Source organism: Zonotrichia leucophrys, chromosome 3 (genome assembly GCF_028769735.1).
Source record: "Zonotrichia leucophrys gambelii isolate GWCS_2022_RI chromosome 3, RI_Zleu_2.0, whole genome shotgun sequence".
Lineage (NCBI taxonomy): Eukaryota > Metazoa > Chordata > Aves > Passeriformes > Passerellidae > Zonotrichia > Zonotrichia leucophrys.
Window position 1 is genome coordinate 76825160 of NC_088172.1, and position 23623 is coordinate 76848782.

General features: G+C 36.1%; 1 protein-coding gene across 1 annotated transcript in view; it reads right to left on the reverse strand.

The window, feature by feature from the left end:
• KIF6 (kinesin family member 6) overlaps nucleotides 1-23623 on the reverse strand; it is a 172759-nt gene that overhangs the window by 48054 nt on the left and 101082 nt on the right. The window contains exons 15-16 of the mRNA XM_064708913.1: nucleotides 12680-12782; nucleotides 5804-5859 (exon numbers count right to left, since the gene is read on the reverse strand). Coding sequence (XP_064564983.1) covers nucleotides 5804-5859; nucleotides 12680-12782 — 159 coding nt within the window. The remainder of the gene's footprint in view (nucleotides 1-5803; nucleotides 5860-12679; nucleotides 12783-23623) is intronic.

The following is a 23623-nucleotide window of genomic DNA, read 5'->3' on the forward strand; positions in this document are numbered from 1 at the left end:
CATGGTGCAAAGGAAACCCTTGCAAGAAATATTTTTACTTTGGAGTTTAATGTAGGTCTGCTTGGCTCATCAAGATGGGGAGGAAGAGTGACAGTAACAAGATTGATTTTTATGTATACATACATAGAATCTTGCACAAAGAAAAAAGGGTGAAAAAAAATTCTGGGTTTATATTAATTAGGTTTGGAGTAGGTTTAACATCTACTGTGCATTCACAGAAATAACAGTGTGACATCCAAGTCAGTGAATCAGAACCAATATTATCTCTGAGCACTGACATGTCTTGTCCTTGCTCTCCTACATCCATACCATTTCAGCATATCATGCCATTAACTGTGACACATATGAACAGTATTTGAATAATTTGCGGGTAAATTAAATGAGGACTCTTCAATAACCTTGCTTTGCAGTACTAGAACCTGCTGTCACTAAAGATTATAATTTGCTTTGGTATTCTATGATCTTGTGCACAAAAATGTAAACCTGAAATGAGGCAGAGCAGTGCATCAGCTTAGCATTCCTGTGGGTATAGATGCACCATCAACATCATGTGCACATAATCCACCCACCTACCCTTTTTCATTCCGAGAGTGCCTGTTTCCTCACACAGTTATTACTCCCACATGAGTTTGTCCTTCCTCTTCCAGCTTCAATCATAATGTTAGCTGATTTCTGGACAGACTAAAAACAACAGCTGCTTCCCTCTGGGCATTAAATACCATTTAGTATGTCTTTTTCCCTTTAGGAAAAAACTAAATCTAATAGTGGTAAAAATAACCCAAAACAGTCAGACTTTTATAGGAGTGAAATGGAAATCTTTACTGCTCTTAAAGGCTTCTAACACACAGCACATTCTTGCACATAGGAAACTTTCTTTGGTGGTGAAATTCTGAATGAATGTATCAGTTTGATTACATTGAAAATAGAAGTTGCAGTTCCCCAACTCACTCTTGGATTAATGTAGTAGCAGTTGGGTCTTTTTTCTTATTTAATGCTTTACAGTTTGTTCAGATGTAGAGTAATCCTTACCACTTTGACACAGAATTTTTGCAGTAATAGTGTAAAAGCACCTTGTCCATAGCAGCACCCTAGAAAAAAACAAACCCTCCTGCTAGCCCTGATAAGGGGAGAAGATTTTATTTCAGAGGTTTTGCCTTTGCTTCTCACCATACAGCTCTAGTTTAATTGACAATAAATTAAACTAATTTTCCTGACCTCAATCTGTTTCACTTAGAAGTTGTTAAACCATGTCCTCATCTTTATTTCAACCCACAACCTTTTTCTTCCTACTTCTCCACCCTATTCCTTTGAGGAAGGGATGTGAGGAAGCTGCTGGATAGTCAGCTGAGGTTGACTCACCACACTGTGCTAGGCACAATCACTCAAATTTTTGCAATGAGAAATTTTCTTCACTATTCTGAAATCAAATCTTAGGCTTCAGCATCAAATTTCCTTCACTGTTTTCTTCAGTAATACGAAAAGGATCTACAGTTCTTGTTAGAGACTCCAACTCTGAAAATAATACATTGCAAAAACACATGCAGTCATACAGCACTTTTTTTCCCAAGAAAAAAAACTTTTTTTTTTAAATTCTTTTTTTTTACTAGCAAAATATACACTTTGAAAGTTCTTAATGTTGGACTAGAAAGGCAAAAATGTACTTTGTGTCAGTGCTGGCCCACTTTCCACTTCTCCTACGCTGGTTACAGAGTTCTCATTATTTCCTGTCCTCTCAGTTATTTTTTTCCAGTTTCACTCATGTTGGTTTTTTGTATTTGTCTTTTAAAGCCCAGTCATTGGGTACATTCTCCAGCGATATGTAAACAATTCTGAATAGTTCACTCAAACAAATCCAGGCATGTCTACATGTTCAAAATCTATACAATTTCTCTGCTTTTTTATGGTGTATTTATGCAATAACTTGCAAAAAGAATTGCCCCTCAATGCTTGCACTAAAGTCATCGGCTCCTTTATTTTTGCCTATACAGAGTTTAGTGTCATAATGCAGCAAATAGTGCCACTAAAATTACCCTGACTTAGAAATACTTCCCTCTGCTTCTTTTTTTTTTCCCAAGTATCAGAAAAAGACAATTTTCATCCTCAATAAAAGTCATCCTCGTATTCTAGGAAGTCATTGTGAAAAGTAAGCATAATGATAAATCTAAGACATATTATTTAATTAAAAAAATATAAATCCCTGTACTACTATTAGACATAAAAGGAGACAGAATCCAGGACTAAGTGGTACACTAGCAAAGAGGCATGCTGGTCACAATGTCTCATTTTGATATTATAGTTATTCCACACTTGAAATCCATCTTTTATCTAGACATAGTTTTCCTTAATCTTTTGTGCAAGCAGTACATCTACAAAAGCCTACCAAGAAAATCCTACCACAAATTTCTTTTTACAGCCCTAATTTCCTGATGTTTTTGAAATGCTAGTGTAATTGAGAAGGGGTTGGAGTATTGTGTGTACTTTTCACTGCAAAATACTAATATTTCCAAAGTCAGAATGAAAGAGTATTTATGACATAAAAGTTACAGCCAGATGCTGCTGTCACTATCTCAAAATATAATCGGACTGCATGAAATGGATTATTATGGCCTCTGTGGTTTTTAGCTTTATACTATTAAGAGTAACTTAGAAATAATGGAAACTGATATTGATGGGATCTGTTCTTGATTGTACACAACAAGGCAGCCAGGAATGCTTAAGGAAACCAAAACAACAATAAAAGTAAATGAAAGATCTAGTTGCAGGGTGCAGATGACTCTTATTTCTCATACCACATTTTAAGTAATAATTTGGAAGTTTAGGAAACTTACTTAGCATCTTTAATGATCCTTTGAGTATGACTTCAATGATGAAACAGACTTAATTGAAAAAAAATGTTTTATGGTGTTAAACTGTATAGGGCAGTGTAATTGAATTGACTAAGCTGAACTGGATAGAAAACTTGAATACTTCTTAGGAGGTGCTTACAGGTAGATACATTAACAAATATGTTCTAAACAAAGCTGGACATGATGAAAGGACAGATGAATAAAATCTAATATTTATATTAGCCAGAGTGCTAATTTTCACATGTTGCAGAGTATTACACAGAAAGAATTGAAGAAAGGAATTTACAGTATCATCACTTTTAAGCCTCAGACATCAGTGCATAAAAACCATCCACAAAGTAGTTACATCTGCATGACCTGCATCAATCAGGATATAGATAGCTATAAATGGGTACAACACAGAAATAATTTCTTCCTTATACAATAGAACTAGAGTAAAAACTGAATGAAAATACATTTTTCCCATTTTGCTACCAAAATAAAAAGAAAGTAAGGAAATTAATTTTCAAGTTGAAAAAGCTACCCTTGTAGCTACACTTATATACCAAAACAAGACAAAATGTGCTTTGTGCAATGTTTTTTTAGAACTTTGGAGACATTTCTAGCTTGATTCTTAAGGAGCATTTTCAGAATTCATGTGGTCTACAACTTATTACAATTTCCTACAGGAGGCATGTAAGCATTGTCAAGCTCAGTGCAGCACTACTGATTTGTTTCATGGCTGCTTGCTTTGTTCAAGGCATCAGTTTGGTTTTTTAGTTTATATATACTGTTGTATCACTCATGTTTCCCAGATATACTTCACTGTTTCAATATTAACACTGAAGAATTTTAACAAAAGCAAGTTTTAAACAGATGTTTTTAACTGCAGCTAAATCCATACTCTACTGCACTACAGCTCTCCAAAATTTTGCCTTACTGAGGAAAAATACACAGCAATTCAGTCCAAACCAAGGGTTTCTTCTAGATTTTGCAGCAATGCATGGAAACAGAGTCTTGAGAGATGATGTCTACATTGCATTGTTACCTTATTTCTGAGAGATTCAAATCTCAAGGGACTGAGAGATCACACAAGTCTTGTCCTAGCATGATGTTGCAAGTGGTACCTTCAGGACTGGCCTGTGCACCACTGCATCTTCTACTGTCTCCCATGCCCTCCAAACATTTGTTCTCCCTCAGGGAAAATGCCTTTAGGGTGGCTACTAGGCTCCTCCTTTCAAGCAGCACAGTTGGAACCCCAGATACTGAGCAAGATGTGCTTTTGTGTAGCTGCTTATTGCTGGTGTTCACTGTTCCTGCTCTAAAATGAATTTCAACTTCCATAGGAGAAAGAAACTTGGCAGTCAGGGCTGACTTTTGGCTACACCTTATTTAGGCTAAGGAATTTCTTGGGTGTAACATAGATGAGCAAATCTAAGAGACAGAAGGAATGCAAGACAAGGTGGACTTCAAGGTGGTAGCAGAGGGAAAAGAGTCCTCCATGGTATGTTTAACTTGCTTTTCCAAGTTTGCCACAGTAAAAAGCCTACTTGGCAGGAGTTAAGTGAGTTTATATGGACACTGCAGAAACCCATAGTTGTGAGGTAGATACTGAAATTCTTCTTGCATGGGTCAATTTATGAATATCTATGCACAGGTTCTGTACTGACATTTATGTTTTGGCCAGCCTGACAGAGGCAAAATAACCTACTGAAAGAAGAAAGGTGATTTCTAGTGTCATGTCTTACAGAAATAACCAAGTGTTCAGAAAACTCTTGCAGGAAGGCTCAGCACCTGATGTGTCTGCTTCTGGATCTATTCCAAACATCAGTTGTGCTGTGGTTTGAAAACACTTTGCCAACATGGCTGAGGCTTTCTGCATACCTGACATAATTTAAATATACTGCATAATATTTCTGAGGGACTTGTGGTGAACCCAAAGGTGACTGGGAGGGGAATCTGGCAATAATTATCATTCATGACCACAAAGAATATAATCATGGCTATGGTGCAAGTACAGAGCACTTGGCAGCTGTGTTGTGAGATATTTGTCCTTTCCCAGAAGTCAACTGCTATTCTAAGACATGAAGTGATGATAATGACTTCAATGTCCATGTCTATTTTAGTGCCATCCAAAGAAGGAGGAGATAGAAAATAAGAGCAAGATCTACACCACTTGCCCTGGATGCCAGATTACCTTTCAATCTGGTCCCTCACATTCTGCATCTGAAAGGTTGAAGAGACATGGCTCACCTCAACGTGCAAAATGGAGGACATGGATCTCCAAGAACTTCAGAAAGAAAACTGTTTAACATCTGACAAATCCTGGACAGCTTCCAGGATTGGAGTAAATTGAGTGATTTGGAATCAACAGAACTCCAAAATCATCTAGGAACATACCAAAGGCTGCTAAGAGGATCAAATAAGACCTGCCTTGGGGTTGAATATACCTATGGGTGATTTTTGACATTGAACAATCTGAAATTGGATATCAACCATATACGGTTGGGCCCTTAGAAGAAAAAAAATGAAACTCCCTACCAAACTGAGGCACTCCTCAAAATTGAACTAATTAATCTGTACAAAGTGCAGAGTGCTAATCTTTTATCAGAAGTCATGTAAATTTATGGATAAATACAATCCTTAATCCATAGATATGAATTTTTTAAATTATGGTTTTGGATCCTTTGATTCCAAAATAAAATTTAAAATTCCATGCTAATACCTTACCTTCTGTTTTTCAATAAATTTCAGACATTCTATCAAATAAAGAAGGGAACTGGTTTTTACATTACAATATTTGAAATAATCAAACTTGTACATAAAATTATTACTGCTATCATCGGCTTACAGTTTATCTTATTGGAAGTCTTAGCAATGCATTGGCATTTTTCTTTTAGAAACTAGAATCTCCTCCCATATATTTGAATTCTGTGATTTTATTAGCTAAAGGGAAAATGAAGTTAAAATGTACTCACTTATTTTATTTCTCATTTCATTTAATTTCTCTCCAAGGCATTTAGCTTCATCAAACCTGTCAATGCAAACATAATGATACAGAATTATTGTAAAGAACATATAGTTCCAGAAGCTTATGACAATAAAATACAGAATTACTCAGTACTAGTTTTTTATTTGTAAATAGAATTAACTAGAAACAATTTTCCATTAGGAGAGATTGTCTGGTGTAAGAGAAACTATCTAGAAGAATATTGGTCTAGACAAAGAAACTGAAGAAATCCACAAGTTGTACTTCTGTCCAACTCAAAAAATATCAAAACAGAGTAAACAAATATGGCTTCTCCCCACAAAGGTGGGATGTGAAAAAGTTTCTCCATCTCAATTAGTCAATTTCTTCATAAAACAAGTTAGAATTTCAAGTTCCTACTTATGTATCTGCTTACACACATACGCTTTCAAGGTTAAATGGCTGAAGCTGGAGGGTTTCTGGACACTTACTCTTTCTTACTGAAAATGTGGAAGCCATTGAAGCTTCTGTTAGATTTTAGAAAAGCTTTTTCTACTGGGGTTAACTTAGAGCCCCAAGTAGGCATTAGGGATTGCATAAATCCCTAGGAAAGGAAAGAAACCCTGAAGTATCTCTCCCCTTCTTTCTCTCAGATTCCATAATAATTTCATCAATTACTTATTAATTCCTGAGACAGGTCTCATGTTGGCTGTTGACTCTGATTCATGTTCACAGAGAGATGTATCTGGAAAAGTTGAAGCCAGATATTTATCCAGCCTTTATTCACAGGTTACTGCCAATAGTTGAATAGGTTATGCATCTGTTGTTCAAACACTGTAGTTTATAAACCAGCACAATACCATAAACTGAAATTTGGCATGAATTTATGATATTTCATCAGATTCCATCTGTGACTATGAATCCTTGTCAAACAAAATAAGTCAGGTAAATGCACAAGACTTGACTCTAATATTGAATGAGAAAAAGCTATTTTCAATACTTTAATAAAAAAAAAGATGACATTATCTAGCATTAAGGTGATATGCATAGTGATGACTGAAGAATTATATTGTTAGCTGAAAAAACTTCATGTGTATCTTACATGGAAACCAATCAAAAAAAAAGGCTGAAATTGCCAAATCATGTTTTCTATTACCTACAAGATAAATACTCCATGGTGAAACATCAGAGCGAATTTAGCCACTAATTTTAGTGGAAAAAGCATTTTTGGCAAAGATTTCACTCTTTGAATGCAAGTGCCAGTAATCAAAATATAAACAGCTTGGAAAACAAATCCCTAACTCATCATGTAAACGAAGACAAACTCAGAGGTTGTCTAATGAGAGAGACATTCAGTGAATTAAATGAGTATTCACTTGTTTTTAATTATTAGAAATTAGAACAAAAAGTGACCCACGTGAAACTCATCCTTTCCATGAAACTTGCCCATAGGTACTGAAAAACCAAGTTAACTATTAACCAGCTAAAAACCAGAAAGCTAGGAATGAAGAAAATGGGATAAAAACAATGGAGAACAACAAAAAGCAAACTAGATTTACATCTCATATATAAGCTCAGCAGAATTTTACTACTGGAAATATTGTCTAAGATGGGATTGAGAGGCTTTATGCAGTATACATTACATTGGAGTGGCACAACTGGAAAGATTTCTTGGTAGAATATTTCACCAGAAAATGGGATGCATTTTTCTCCCCTTCAGAGAAACAATCCTAAGAGAACATGATTGCATTAAGAAATAGGATATTATTAACTTCTCTGGAAGTCAGGTATAGAAAGTTCAAATTGCAGAAATCTGATTCTGTCCAGGTATCAACACAGGGTAGTTTCTTTTGAGCAAGGAAGCAGTTATTAATGCATGGAAGAAAAATGAAAAAGAATTGCTGTAAAGCTGTAGAAGATCATATTTTCTGTCTTACAAAGGCACTTCCCGTAGGCAACTTGAATTGAAGGCAAATTGACTCAATTTTGTTTCACTCGAATTATCTTTCACTGTATCAGTTCTCTCACTTTTTAAATTCAGAGACATTACTGAGTTACAGTATAAGCTACTGAACATGTGAAGAGCTCTGAAGTAGTAGGTGAAAGTAGTAGTAGTAGTAGTTTTCTTCAAAAACAGATTTTTTCTTATATATATATATATAACAAAACAAATGCTTTTCAGTATTTAATTAGTTGACTGCCTTTGATCATTTTTACACCAGTAGTTACAGAAAAAATACATCCATATTTTTATAGGTATGGCTATGCATAGTCACATCTATATGAATAATTTCACAGCCCAGGCAACAGTTGTGACCTTCACAGTGAAACTTCCAAGTCTCACTGACAGTTCACCATTCAATTACTATAAGAATGATATAATGCACATTTGATCTCTTACAGAGATGTGCCAGAGGCTCCTGAGGCAGTAGGAGCCAACAGGGGAACAGCAAGGAAATACTTCAAAGGAATTAAGGTGTGTTCTAAGAAGATGGAGTGGCCATCAGCTAAGGCGCCTTTCTACCAATGCATGCTGCATGGACAACAGACAGAAGAAGCTGGAAGTCACCAGACTGGTAGAAAACTGTGATCTAGTTGCCATTACTGAAACTTGGTAGGGCAAATCCCATAACTTGAGTTTGCCTACCAGTGGCTACAGACTGTCTGAAGAGACAAGTAAGGAGAAACGGCGATCTCTAAAACAAGAGGCAGACTGAGTGTGAAGAACTGTCTCTGAACAATAGTTATCTATCTGAGCAGGCTGATAGCTGATGGTAGGAATCAGAGACTAAGGCAACAAAGGGAACTGAGTGGTTGGCATCTACTACAGGATGCCTGATCAAGCGGAGCCTATTTATCAGGCTTTCATGCTTCAGCTGATGGAGGCATTGTGCTTACTGGCTTTCGTCCCCCTGGAAGAATTCAAACAAGTCAGCATTTGCTGTAAAAGTAGCATGGCAAGCAGCAGGCAATCAAAGAGACTCCTGGACTGCATGGAGGATAATTTCTTAAGCAAGGTAACAGACAGCCTTACCAGAGGGACATGAAACTGGGCCTGTTGGTCAACAAAGTAATGAACTAATAATTGGAGACATCAAGATTGGAGGCAGCCTGGGCTGCTGTGGTCATACGTTGGTGGAGCTCACAGTCCAGAGGGATATGGTTCATGGGAAGAGTATAGTTACGCTCCTGGGCTTTAGGAAAGCAAAATTCTAGCTCTTCAAGGAGTTAGTCAATAAGATCCCCTGGAAAACTGCCTTCAGGGACAAAGGCATAGAACAAAGCCAGTAGGTTTTTAGAATGTTTTCCATGAAGTGCAAAAACTCAAAACCCCCAGGAGCAAGAAATCAAGCAAGGAGGGCAAGAGACTAGCATGACTGAGTTGAGATCTGCAAATCAATCTAAAGTAAAGCAAGCAGGAAATGCACAGGCAGTAGAAGCACAGATGGATAACCTAGGAAGAGTATAGTGATGCTGCCTATGTAGGGATTGGGCTAGAATGGTTTAGGAATGTCATTTTCTGATTTAGGAGTCCCACTAAAAAAACACACTTCCACTTGATCCCTGTCCAATTGGAAGCAGGAAAGGCAAAGGTTATAATTTGAGATAAGAACAATTTACTAGAAACAGCAATGAAATAAGAAAATTATTAATAACAGCAACAATATTCATAACAGAAGTGTGCAAAAGAGAAAGTTTGGAGCTTGATCCAACCACATCCATGCCATCCAAAGTGCTCCCTTTAGTTGGGACCAGTGTTACCCCACCACTCTGTTTGCCACACTCCCCCAAGGGAAAAGGAATGCTCTTTCCTGAAATGAGAGAGGGTTAGGGTTAGGTTATCCTTTTCTTCTGCCCCTGGCCATGACATAGCATGGTATTGAATGACAATAGGGTCTTGGTTACACCCACATGGCTCCAGGCCCTGCCCCCCTCACAGTTCCCACAAAAATTTAACCCTTTTCTTAGCCAAAATGAGTTACACTCTCATCACCTGAGCTAGCACCAAAGCCCCTTTGCAGTGAGTGAGACAAAAAGTGAACTGCTTGACTCCCTGCACTTACCACACACAGACAACATTTCCTTACTGGCTCAACCCCGAGTTTCCCATAGCAGAGACTTAGATGTCTGGGTCCTTAAAATAATTTAATCACGATGCAACAGCAGGATAACAGCTTAAGCTAGTACCTCTGAGGAGGGACCCTGAACAAAGAAAACCCTGGATTCTTTTACCCTCAGTCTGAAAGCATGAAAGTCTCTGCCCTTCATCCTGAGGCAAGGGCTACTACTGTGTCTCTAAGTGTCCACCTGGCTGGGACCACCAGGTCCCTGTGTCCTTTGTTATGCAAAGGGTCAGTGCCAGTTCAAGGCCTCTTGCCTAGGGCTCCTGCCAACCAGAGCTCAAAGTGGAGCTGCACACCAAGCTACCAGCACTCAATGTATGCAGCACCACTGTGTCCAATTCTGGAGCACAGGAAAGACATAGACAAGCTGAAGTGGGTCCAGAGCAGGGCCCCAAAAATCATCAGAGGGCTGGAACACTTCTATTAGGAAGACAGACTGAGAGAGCTGGAGTTGTTCAGCCTGGAGAAGAGAAGGCTCCAGGATAACCTTATTACAGCATTTCAATATTTTAATATATAAGAAAGATAGGGACAAATGTTTTAGCAGGGGCTGATGTGATAGGACAAGTTACTTTAGGGTAGTGCTTTAGGCTAGATTTAGACTAGGTCTGAGAGAGAAATCTTTTACAATGAGAGGGCTAAAACACTGGAACACATTGTCCAGAGAAGTGGTGGATGCTCCATCCCTGGAAACATTCAAAGTCAATCTTGACTTTGCTCTGAGCAATCTGATCTAGTTGAAGACATCCCTGCTTATTGCAGCAGGATTTGACTAGACAACTGTTAAAGATTCCTTCCAAGTCAGCCTATTCTCTGACTCTATGATAATTAGCAAACCAAGAGGATCTACCCAAAATGCCCAAAGGAAAAAATAAGACAGCTAAAAATAAGTAATTTGTGAACCAAACACTGTTTGTGGTATGACAGAAGTGGTTATGCAACTATAAACAAAATTATTAACAAGAGAAGCCTACATATAAAGGGAAGCTATGGTAACCTTTAAACATGTGGTGTCCACACTCTTCCTGTGCAATTTGAACACTGGCTGGGCAACAGAGCTTTTATGTAACTAGTAGTTGAGAGGGTGCATTCCAAATTACAGACTGGATTTCATACAAATCCATTCTAATGAACTCGGTAAACTTGGAGCTAAGCATCTCTGCTAAAAATGACTGCAAATGGCAGGGGAAACTGCCTATTTCAAAATATCAAAATTCACATTAGCACTGATTTCAGCAATCAGCTGATGCCTATTAGAGAGGAGTTACACAAGGCATTAGTATGAATCTTTGTCCTTTAAGGAAAGCAAATCTGTCACAGAACTTAGTAGACTCTGCTCATCTCTATTATATATTCTGAAACCAGAAGGAAATACTGGTTTGCTTCATAGTAATAACATACAGAAAAAACAGAAAAAATATGGAAGAATTGTTATTGATTAGAAGAAGAGCAGAGCATGGCTCAGAACCGTATTGTTCTCATGGTCATGCTGTAACTATTAAGTGTGCTACTGAATAGCAACACCAGAAATGACTGCAGTGTGATCTTTTATGCAGTGATGAGGCAGTGCTGTGGCATGATCTGATAAACTGATTAGAAGAAAGGCATTGCTAGATATCCAGCTTACATGGATAAATACTTACATACATCTAATATCTTAGCAATTTGTTTTCCTGTGGCTGAGGTATAGATCCAGATAAAAAGTTAATCAGTTCAGAAAAGTGATAAATAGCAGGAACTTGAGTAAGTCACAAATATGTGGAGATCATTTCAATTTTACTGAAATAAATAAGACTTGGCATGCCTGAAAAAAAAGTCTTCCATGCATGTGAAGTAGAAAATTGTGTTAAAGAAAACAGAAGAAAGCAGAAGAAACCTGGAGAAGGAGAAAATCTCAGAACAAAATCCAAACCAAATGACAACGTCCTACAATCAAACACTTGCCTGAACCAAATAGAAGAAAACAAGCAAAATAGCCCCAAGCAACTCTTAGGGGAAACATGGAAGTTACAAACACAGATTGAGAGATTCACTTTTGCATCTGCAATCTCAAAGCCACGCATTTCCTTTGCAGTACTAGGAGGGTTAACACTTGAAAAGCTGACAATGAAGCAGTACTCTTATCCAATCAACATAGACAGGTGTTGGTGGTTTAACGTGTGAGGTTTAAAATCTCTATGAAAACCCATGTTTTCAATGTTTTGCCATTATCACTATTTTCACCAGACATAGGAAGTGTTTTGCCAACATTAAAAACAAATGTGGAGGACAAAAGTATTTCTGTTTGTGAATGCAAAACTGGAAGAAAGAAGCTAAAATCACTTGGCAAACAGGTTAGGGACACCAGACATGCATATGTTAAGTATCTCCTAGCTTACTATCCAATTCAGTGGTGAAGCCAGTGAAGCATTTTTGACAATGGAAATTGGAATAATTGATTCAGTCCCATGGATTTTACTTCCCCTAGATAATTCTTGATCATGAATGTCATTGCCACGTTGCTTCAACATGGCTGTGAAGATGAATAAAACCAGCGGAAATATGCACTAAGATTCCTCATGCTATTTTCATTTCAATCCAGACTTCTATCACCACTCAGTGCCTTCTGAATATGAAATGTCTTAAGTAAGAGAAGGTGAAGGGCCTGTAACGAGTCCTCAGCAGAAGCCTGGGATGTCTGGTGTAAAATTATGTGTTCCTGCTCAGACTGCTAATGAACCCTCAGATGTCTTCCCCCAGCTGTATTTTCCTATGACACCCACCTCTTCTTCAGAAGCTGTTTGTTGTCCTCAATGGTTATACTGTCCGCATGGTCCTGCTTGAAAATTTCAAAAGCTTCTTGACATCCAAGGGACATCTTTCCTCCTGGGCCAAGGTAAAAAAAAAAGAGAACTTCTTCAGTCATCAAAAGATAGAGATTTTGCACTTATTTAAATCCTTTTTTAGATAAACTCAGCAAGTCAGCCCAGGGATCTTGAAGCAAAGAGAAGACTAAGTTTGATTTTCCTCTGACTGGAAAGCATTTTTGACAAAAGATTTCTATTATCTGAAAAATTATATTTCACATCACTTTTCTAAAGTCTCAATGCTTGAGGTATATCATTTCTCAAGATAATTTTAAATGTTCATAAGTAAAATTGAACTTCGAAAATTTAAAATATGTGAAATATTCTTAAGTGTGTGCCAGAGGTATTTTCACAACAGTACAATGCAGTTTGCTTCTGTATTTCTTCCATCTGTTTCACATTGGGCCCTAAGTATACCTCGAATATTTTCAACATTCTTGGAAGAAAAAATCAGGCTTCTTTAATAATGCATTAGCAAATACTTTTCCATACCCTTTTAGGTAAAGCAAGAATTCTACATACACAAATGGTTGGGGTCTTTTTACATCTACAACATGGTGCTTGTTTCCTTTTGTGCACAACAATGTCAAGACTTATTTGGCATTCAAATCTTTTAAAATCATTAGAGAAAAATATTACAGTCTGTATTATTTTCAGTTCTTGCTACTGGATGATCTATATATCCAAGTAAGATACACTGTATTATTATTAACAAAAACATTCAAAGGCTTAAGGAGAATGAGAGCTTCGGCCAGCATCTGTGTTATCACCAGTATGTATATATCAATAAATTAGCAAGAAGAAAGGATGAGACTTGCACTTAAATAAACTACGGGAATGAAGACAGTTCAGGAACAGAAAGGAAGAGGACTCTAACACTCAAACTTTGTGAAGAATGCAAAGTAGCTCCACCTTTAATTCAAACTCCAGGTTGCAACTTAAACCTCCAAAATGATACTCCTTAAATTGGAATTTGATTCTCTTTTGATTTTCCCCCTCAAGTCTTTCTTTTTTCCTACCCAGAAGTCTGCCTTCCTCCCTCACAGCTATCCAAGACTCCTCAATCCATTTTGAACAAGGGCTGTAAAACTCTCTAGGATTTCTGCTGTGCAAGAGTTTTCTCTATGTTTAATGCCAATGGACCAGCATTTCCAGTAACATATGCACATATACCAGTTCTTCTCCAGGCTACCTGCTTTGTAATTTTGGTGTAAGGTTTTTCTCCTCCAGGTTTCTGTAGTTTCTTCTGCTTTCTTTAACACATATTTCTTATTTCATGGGCATGAAACACCTTGTTTTTGGGGTCAGCATCACCAAGTCTTATACTCATTTATATCAGTGAAGCTGAGGCAAGAAATAAGCAAAACATGCCTAAACAGGCTGGGATGTGCAATACTGGGATGTTACCCCTTACTGATCCATAAGCTGCATTTTAAAGTAATTCTAAATATATTCTGGTGCACCTCATCATATGTATATCAGGATAAGTCCCCATTGACTGCAGCAAGATTTCTGTGATATAAGATACTGTTTATAGAGAAGGCTGGTAGCAAAAAGTAGAAGTCAGGGTTCAATGATCAGTAAAAGTGTAAAATGATTTCTTTAAAATACAGAGAAAATTTTACCCCTTTTCTGTCAAAAGAATCAGAACATCTGTTACTAATTCAAAAATTCTGAGTTGAAAATAGAACCACCGGGAATGTCTGAATGGCAAAGCATGCAGAAATGCTCCACCCTTTCTGTATATGAAAATCAAGGAAAGATAAAGTACACTATTTACTGCTGTGTGATCCAAAAGAGCAAGAGAATTCATGAAAATATTTTTTTTCTGAGGTGATGACCTGAGAGTGTAATGTTCATGTTTCATGCTTGCCTTGTAGAAAAACAGGCAGCTTTGTGAGCAGAATTTTATAGCACATTCATCCCATCTCTAGCACTAATTTTAACATGCAGCCTGAATTGACCCCCTAGAATTGCTTTCATTGCAGAAAAAGCTTGTATTAAGTGCAGAAAGCCTGGAAAAAATTCATGATCAAGCCTAAGATAAACAGTGACATGCCCTTACTCATACATAACACTGCAATGTAAAGTATTTAACTCTTCTGGCCATGTGCTGCCTTTGACAGTACAAATAAAAGCAGTAAAGTAAATCTGGAAAACAAAACTATTACAGTGATTATTGCTACTGCCTGGCAGAAATGCATCAACCAAAATTAAAGGTAACCTGATAATAATTTTCCAGCACTAGCTTGAAAAGGCATCAGATTTCTACAGCCAAACAAAGCACACAAAAATAGATCCCCAGAACACTTTGGAAGGGGAAATTTTCTGGTTTACACTGTTCATTTTAAGAAAATACAGAAATATATGAAGTAGTAAACAAACCCATTCTGAAAATAGTATAAATGGAAGAAAACTTAGGAAGGACCATTGAAATTGTATTTCAGTATAATATGAGCATACATCAGCTACAGAATAATGTTGCAGCCTATGGGTAATGGCAGTGACATTTATGGAGAAAGTAACGGAAGACAATAATATCAATAACAGTAAAAAGACTGCAAGAGATGTTGAAAGCTTGATGGAGTAGTTGTGTTTTCATTCTGCTCAGTAGTGAAGCTTATTTCTTTTCCATGGTTGATGTGGTATCTTCAATCATGATGTTTACATTTCCTTAAATAATTTGTAATTTCATAAAATAGCCTCACCTTCTTTCAAATGACCTCCAAGTGCCATGGTGCATTAACATTATTGGCATGCTGTTTTTCCTGAGCTTAATTCTAACAAATAAGCTCTATGTTATTTTAAACAAGGTGTTATTGGATTTGTTTTTCTCTGGCTTTGAAAATGAAATCTACGTACAACAATGCCTACAATATATAAACAAAAACAGAATTAAGAGAAGAAACCAATGATAAGGACAAAGTTTTGGCAGGATGGTGGAATAGTTCAGCTAAAACTTCTAGAGAAAACAATTTATTTCACTCAAAGAGCCAAAAAAATCCTCCTCTCCTTCTTAATTACCATGGAATAATGTTACAAAATAAATATTTGAAAATTCTTATCTAAGGAAGAACTATCATATCCTGCAGGATGAGAACCAGGAAACACATGTCATCAAGTCATTACAATGTGACCTGGAATAGTCATTACCATAAAAATAATTCAGATCATTGGAAAAAGCATAAAATTTTCTTTCAATCACATTCATGAAACCCCAGTTGACAGGACTGCATAAAAAAGAGATAAAGTTTGTATCAACTTAATTTTAATGATACCTTTCCTGTTAGATTGTGTAACTTGGCTTGAATACTAAAACACAAATATGCTCAACTCATACAATGAAAAATTTGCAGCAAACCTATCATCATTTATAGCAAATTCACATAGCTGAAATTTTTGGTGAAATTCAGGTTCAATCCACATCATGAATTTGTGTGTTTAGGAATGTTCTCATTGAAGGTCTGATTTCTGTCTGCTCTCTGACCCAGTGAACTCTCTCAACTTTCATATTAAGCAAAAAAATTTGGTTCAATAAGCTCCTCTGCTGAAATGTGCAAATTACATCTGTCCTACTGAATTTGCCTAAGTAAGCAGAGTGGCAGTGATGTCTCCCAAGCTCTGAACTAGAACAAGATCTGACGTGACCAAGAAACAGAAAGGTTCCTGTGGTATTGATTATGGGCTAAACTCTCAAAACCAGTAATTACTGAAAATACAGTTAGCAAAAACATAATGAGCCTTTTGAATGCTGTTGATTACTTTTTAAGGTGAGAAAAGACAAAAGGGATTTAAGGACTCAGTTGTATGTCTATAGGCGGTAGAAGCCTGCATATCAGTCAAGACCCTGGCAGAAATGGGCATGCCATTCTATCACTAACTAATTTAGAGATTTTAAGCATTTATTTTGTGCTGTTTCATACAGAATGCTATTTACAGCCATCCTAAACACCAAATGTTAGATTTAAAGAAACTTTAATTTTAAAGGAATATGTAGGGTAGGTGTGTGGCACCCCGTTGTGGCACTGGGTCTTCAACTACCAACAAAGAAATTATTTGGATGAATGCTATTTTTAAATTAAATAGTATGAACTGGAATTAATCAACGACTAGACTGAACAGGTAGGAGCATGCAAGCGGATGCATGCAAGGGGATGCAAATATAGGCCTTATTTTGTTTTTAAAAGTGATCAAACACAGTTGTCTATTTACATGACCATACTTATATTTAAATGCATCTAACACCAACAGATCCTATTGCAGCATGTATTAGTGATCAAAATTTATAAATATCAGATATTTTTAAAGCACTTATTTTAGTGGGTTTTTTTTTTTTTTTTCCCATACAAATTTCAAGACTGCTCAATCTGGAAAAGGCATTTCCAGTCTTGAGTCTGGCCACCTTCTGTTTTTTGGTTTGTTGTAAAAGGGTTATTCCTCAGAGTGAGAAGATGTTCATAAAGTTTAATGCATGAAACCTACAGGAAAAATTTACATTGCTCATCAGTTAGGTCTGGGAAAATCTGTCAAACAATAGGATGAAATTGACATCATCTCTGTCTGAAAGCAGAACCACAGTGTCTCCTCACAATACCACCCTGTAACCAGATTTTGGTCCTGGTATGAGGGCTCTGAGGAGGTTTCAGCAGCCCTCATGCCAGAGGCTGCTGGTTTAACCCACAAAAAAATTGGAAACAACTCTCCAGAAGAGAAGTATTAAGATTGCAAGTTGATCTGTTCTGAGGGAGGAACATTAAGACTGTTGACAAAAGCAAACTCTTGGGAATAACTGTTCAGACAATGTATTCTGATGAGAAATGCATCTGTCCACATATCTGCCCATGTATCTGTTTTGCAGAAATTTTATTTTCAGAGTAAAAGACTCTGTCATTCTATTTTCTTTCCATTTTTACTAAGTGGTCTGTTAGACAAGAGTTATCAACCCTTCCACTGGGAGTCCTCTTGGCTCAAGGAAAAGTCTCATTCAAGTGAGGGTAGTCTGAAGAATTTCAGGATACCAACTAGCATGAATTGTGAGTCGTCATTCTTACAAGGACTGTCAGCCTGTTTGGGCTATTCTGTATTTCCACATATTATCAAATGGGAACAAAGGAACTGCAAAAACTTTCAAAGGAAACTAAAGGCAAATTATTTGGTAAATCTTTGCTATAGAACTAAGGTATTAGAGGTCATGTAAGCACAATTCATTACATCTTTACCAGGATCCATCAAGATGTCATAGCCATCTGTTGGGAATGGAAAAAGATGTAACCAAGCTTGCAATATTGAGTCAATAAAGAATAAATACTTACAAATAGGCAAGCAGATGGCAAAAGGATATACAACAAACACTTCCCCACTGCAATGCTCAGCTAAATTTCTCATGAAAAATGTGTGTATTATATATGGCTATCTTCACTAAACTACAATTCAAAAACGGGAAAGACATAAAACAAGGTTTCTCACAGAACTCCTGCAGTGTTAAAGTTTTTGGGGAAGTTAAAAGCTTTGAAGGAAAACCAAAATATTCAGATGCAATTAACTAAATAAAACTAAAATGAGCATAAATTAATTTCTCTGGCTCTGGAGTTTCTTTGTTTATTTACAGGGGAGGAAGAGGGCAAAATGAACAATTTGTTGCAACCCTGGAAATGATGAACAGCAAAGAACAATCTTGCACAGGAGCATGATGGACACAAATCAAGGACAAACACTATTTCTAATGCAATTAATATAACTAAGAATGGGATTACTTAAGCTGATTGAAATAAAACAGAAAAACCCTAGATATTTCATATAGTGTCAACTCTATAAAAGTTAATTTTTATAAAGTTCAACTGAAATGCTTCCAAAGAATGCATCAACTAACTAATTACAAGAATCTCATAAGGAGTAGACTACTACATTAATTAATATTCCTCTGCAGGAGTAGTAAGGAAAATATTGAACTGTATTTCAAAAGCAAGGGTTAAATTAAGTATAACCCTAATTTTAAAGAATATGAAATTGACTATTTTAAGATTGTCTAAGACCACAGAACAACAAAAAAACTCTAAATGGGACATGATAGCTGGATTTAATTACGTTAAATTTCTTCAGTTTCATTATTTTAAGAAACCTCAAGTGGCAGTGCAGGTATGTTTTTAACTCCTCTACTTTTGCAACAAAAGCCACTTGACCTTTAATGTCTAATGAAAGAAACGTGGTTTTAGGCTCCTTACTGAAATGTGGTGAGTCTGGTTGAATATCAGGTTGAATCTTAGAGCGATATCTATGTGTAAAGATTGAAACTATTGAAATATTGCTCCCTCATTTTCCTCTTCTGGAAAATTAGTATACCAGTTTGCCTCCCTATCAACTGTTGCAAAGCACAATTTTAGAGAGAATTGCAGGATAAAAGGAAACTGTTAATAGCAACCAAATATGGTCATGACTTCTACCTGATAGAGCACATATTTTCCTAGATGTCAGACTCAGGATCATTTTAGTCTGATTATGTTTTTTGTTTCTTACGGATTTCTCAGACATAATTTGTTATATTTCTCAGATATAATTTTTAGTATCATTTCTCTGATTACATGGCATGGAATCAAGATGCTCTAGAATATCTGCACTAGAACTGATGATTTACAGCATGCCTACTTTTCTGTTGCCTAGTTATGTTAGTATATTCTCTTTAAAAAGCCAGTGGGCACCAGTGTTATCAATGCCAAAGTTGGAGCATAGAAACGAGAAAGCAGTTTAAGGCTATTTGGCAGAAACAAAATGTCTATGTATCTCAGCAGTGGGGAATAAAGTAGTTGTGTTCTGACACAAATATTACTGGAGAAATATTTTGCATTTCATGTATGACACCCTACTTCAAAAGAAAAAAGTCACCTTCTTTTGCAATCATTTACTTCTTTAAAGCTGACTGTGAGATCATATTTGATTGTATAATACACACACACATTGAAAGTCCTTAATTAGTAGGTGCAAAGGGAAAGCATGAAATGAAGAATGGTAGGCTTGGCAGAAGCTCAGTGGGTGGATATGAAGGAAAATATGAAGTCAAACCCACAAGAACTTTAGGAGACCCACCCAATGGTGCTGCCACTTCTAAATAAATAAGATTCATTTCTGTATATGACAGAATCACACATTTCAGATAACTTCTCATAAAACAGGATATATATGTCATACTCCATTATGCAGTTTATATCAAACACCAGGTATTACAAAGAAACTGCATTTCCCTTGTTTTTAGGAACCTAAATATGTTCCCTTCAATGGTTGATGCAGTTGTAAAGTTTTGCTAAATACAAGAAAGGGCCTATATTTATGCTCTTGTGTCAACTCAAATTAGATTTGATTTAAAATCAAATTTAGACCACTGAACTTAAGAAGAGGATTTCAATTAAGATTGAGTAATAGCAAATTAAATTAGTTTTTACATGCTTCATGTACTTGACATGCTGGAGCAGCAATATTTGAACTTCTGTTTTAGACCCGAAAAAGGGCTTCTAGGCTCAGAAACTTTTCTGCTTTTTTCAACCAAACCAACATATTTATAAAAAAATAGAATAGTCTCAACATTTTCTCAATTTACATGCTTTATGCTGTTTTGAGTGATAGACACAGTATGTAAATTCTCCTTTTCAATATATCTTTCTCAATTTTAGAAGAATTACTCTGAGTTGTGGATAAGAATATTTTAAGGGCTCTACAAAATGACAGCCTATATCAGTGGAGTCATGACAGCTTGGATCAAATGCAAGTGAAGTTTTTTTGTTAGGGACATCTGTAGACATCTGCATGTATTTTTGGTGTCTGGAGCATAACTTCTACCACCAGGATTGCCAGTAACACCATAAACCACAAAAGAGGCATATTTCATTTTCAGAACACTTTAGGAGAGGGAAAAGAACTTGTTATAAATATCAATCTGGTTTTTGAAATTTACTGTACTTTTAATTTCATATTACATTTTAGCTTTTTCTTTATTAATATACTGAGGTTTTCTGAAGTAGAATCTTCTATATATTACATCTTAGGTAGAAAAGAAAAAAAAATCCTCTGTAGTGGGTATCATCTTGGGACTATATTTTTCTTTTAATATTTCATGCTATAAACTACAGGAGTGCAGGAGCAACTTCATGAGAAAATAATTTTTTTTTTCTCTCCCAGCAGGAACACCAGCACTGAATGGGATATGCTGAGGTAGAGAGCTCAGAGAAGAAACCATGAGATAAACTTCCTGGTAAGCTTTTTATTTTTGCCAGGCAGCAATCTAAATTAACTAATTTTAAAATTTATTATCTGTTTATATTCAAGATGAACACAGCTTTATTACTTCCATCACTTAGATCTTATGGAAGTTGAACATCAGCAATTAAGAAATGAATAAAATTGATCTGTAAAAAAATAGAAATTTGATTATTGCCCTCTCGAAGCTTTATTGGGGTACATCTCTGAGAATGAGCACAGAAGCCTCTTATGTACCAATGTCCAGACTTGAAAAAACAATAGCATGAAAATATAACATTAGGCATGCTATACCTCAGAAGTGACCACAATAAATTTCAAGCTCTCACCTACTGAAAAAGCATTTTATCCCTCTTTGAGGGAATCATGTAACTACTACATTCATTAACTGTACCTTAAGTATACACACAAAATAGAGCCTTCAGTAGTTTCAACTAATCTCACAACTGGGGTCTTCTAAGCACATGACAAGCTCTAGAAGTCCAGCAGAGTTAAAATGGGAGTCCTGTGCCCATAAATCAGCAGACACTTAGAGAACACTTGTGTAACTTGCATGTTCCTAAACACCTAACCTGACAAAAGGTGTTGAATTTGCTTTGGAATTAAGGATGTTGTGCCTCTTCTGTTACACAAAGAGTGCATTTTAGTAACACAAAGTAAGATTAGTGAATGTAGAAAGAGAGCAGTTACTTCCAGTTCAGCCACATTCATCTATTAAATTTTTTCATCTATAGTGGTTTTTAAAGAGCAGACAAAGCAGAAAAGGAGGAGATAGCAATGAGGCCTGGCTAATCCAAGTGGCTAATTTTTTTCCTGAACTTTCACTTCTGCTTTTCAAATTTTATCATACTGTTTTTTACAAAACTCTCAGCTATCTTTAGGTAAAATTTCTAATTATTTTAGACTTTTCTCAGCTGTTAAAGGTTTTTTTACTGCTTTTAAGAACTCTTTTGACTGCATTTCATTTTGGATGGGAAAAAATCTATCTTGAAGGATTGAATTGTAAAGGAAATATTAAATCTTTGTAGACTGTAGAAAAAAGAAAAACTATTCTGAATGCCCTGTACATTCTTTTTTAAAATCAGTTTTGCAAAGACCATGAAGTAAGTGTACTTACTTTCTAAATTAGTGATAACACAGTCTAGAAGGCTGAGCAGGTTTAAGTAAAGCTGTAATTTGCATTTTTAATAAAACATTTTGAGCAGAGGCAGTCATCAAAACAATTTATTAAAACTGCAAATTAGAGCTATATTTCAGTTAGCTTTACTAAAATCCTACTACTCACTGAAAATGAGATAAAGTAAAATGAATAGCTCAGAGTTTAAATCAAATTTTTTTTCTGACAATTATGACAAATAGCATGCACATCATATTTTTATGAACAAAATTATGCAACACATCAGGGGTATTCCCTTTCAATATTCTAAGAATAAAACCTTCAGATTCCATGAGCAGGAATAAAAATATTAACTTGAACATTCTTAATTTATAATACTAAATTTACTGAAGTTCACAATGGTTTGAGTTATAGTCATTAGTGGTCATTTGTAAAAAGAGAAATCCTGCCTGTATGGAAGTATTGATAAATTAATCAAAATGGAAAAGCAGTAGCTGTCCTTGTTACAAAAATATATATGAACAGTTGATCAAATTTTTTGGATATCAAATTGCATCTATAGCAAGACATTTTGAAATGAAACTGAAATCTGTTAAAAGGAAAGTTCAATTTCCATCCCTAATACATTCATTCTGTAGAGAAAAGTAAAAGAATTAGTTATCTTCCCTTTGTTTTTATCAAAAATATTTTGTCTGCCAAGACTGAAACCATTGGCTGTTTCCAGTGCCACTGGATATTCATATTGATTGTATGTGAGCTGTACAGTAAGTACATAGAATCATAGAATCAAGTAGGTTGGAAAAGAGATCACCTTTGAGATCAGCAAGTCCAATCTGTGACCTAGCATTACCTTATCACCTTATATGTACTGATGTTATGCTGTTTAACTGTTCCTTTCTTGTACTGGGCTGCACAAAGTGTAATATGTAAAGAAATGGCTTAAAGACAACAAGGAGAGCTTCTATACATATACACGTGACAAAAGAAGGCCAAGGAAAATGTGGGTCCCCTGCAGAATGAGGTGGGGGACCTAGTTACTAAGGACATGGAGAAGGCAGGACTGCTGGATGCCTTCTTTGCTTTAGTCATTACTATCACCCCCAGCCTTCTGCTATCCCAGGTCCCAGCGACCAGCAGAAAACTCTGCATGAAGGCAGAGACAAACTCCATTCAAATATTTCTTTTGTTATTCTTCTAATACAGCTCAAGCTTAAGAAATTCTAAGATAAATCTATGATTTTCTTCACTTAGTAGCTTACAGATGACTTTGAAAAGTATCATTTAAATAAAGATGCATTCACACTCTACTAATCTATCAACCATTGCAGAGAAAAATTCCTGTATACTGAATACAGAAACATGTATACTGTATACAGAAACACTGTTTATCAACAAACATATAACTGACAAAATCAGCTGGACAGTTATGCCCTTGTGAGGTGACCGTTTTTTCTGGTTATAAATCAATAAGTCATTAATTATTTCAACTGAATATCTGC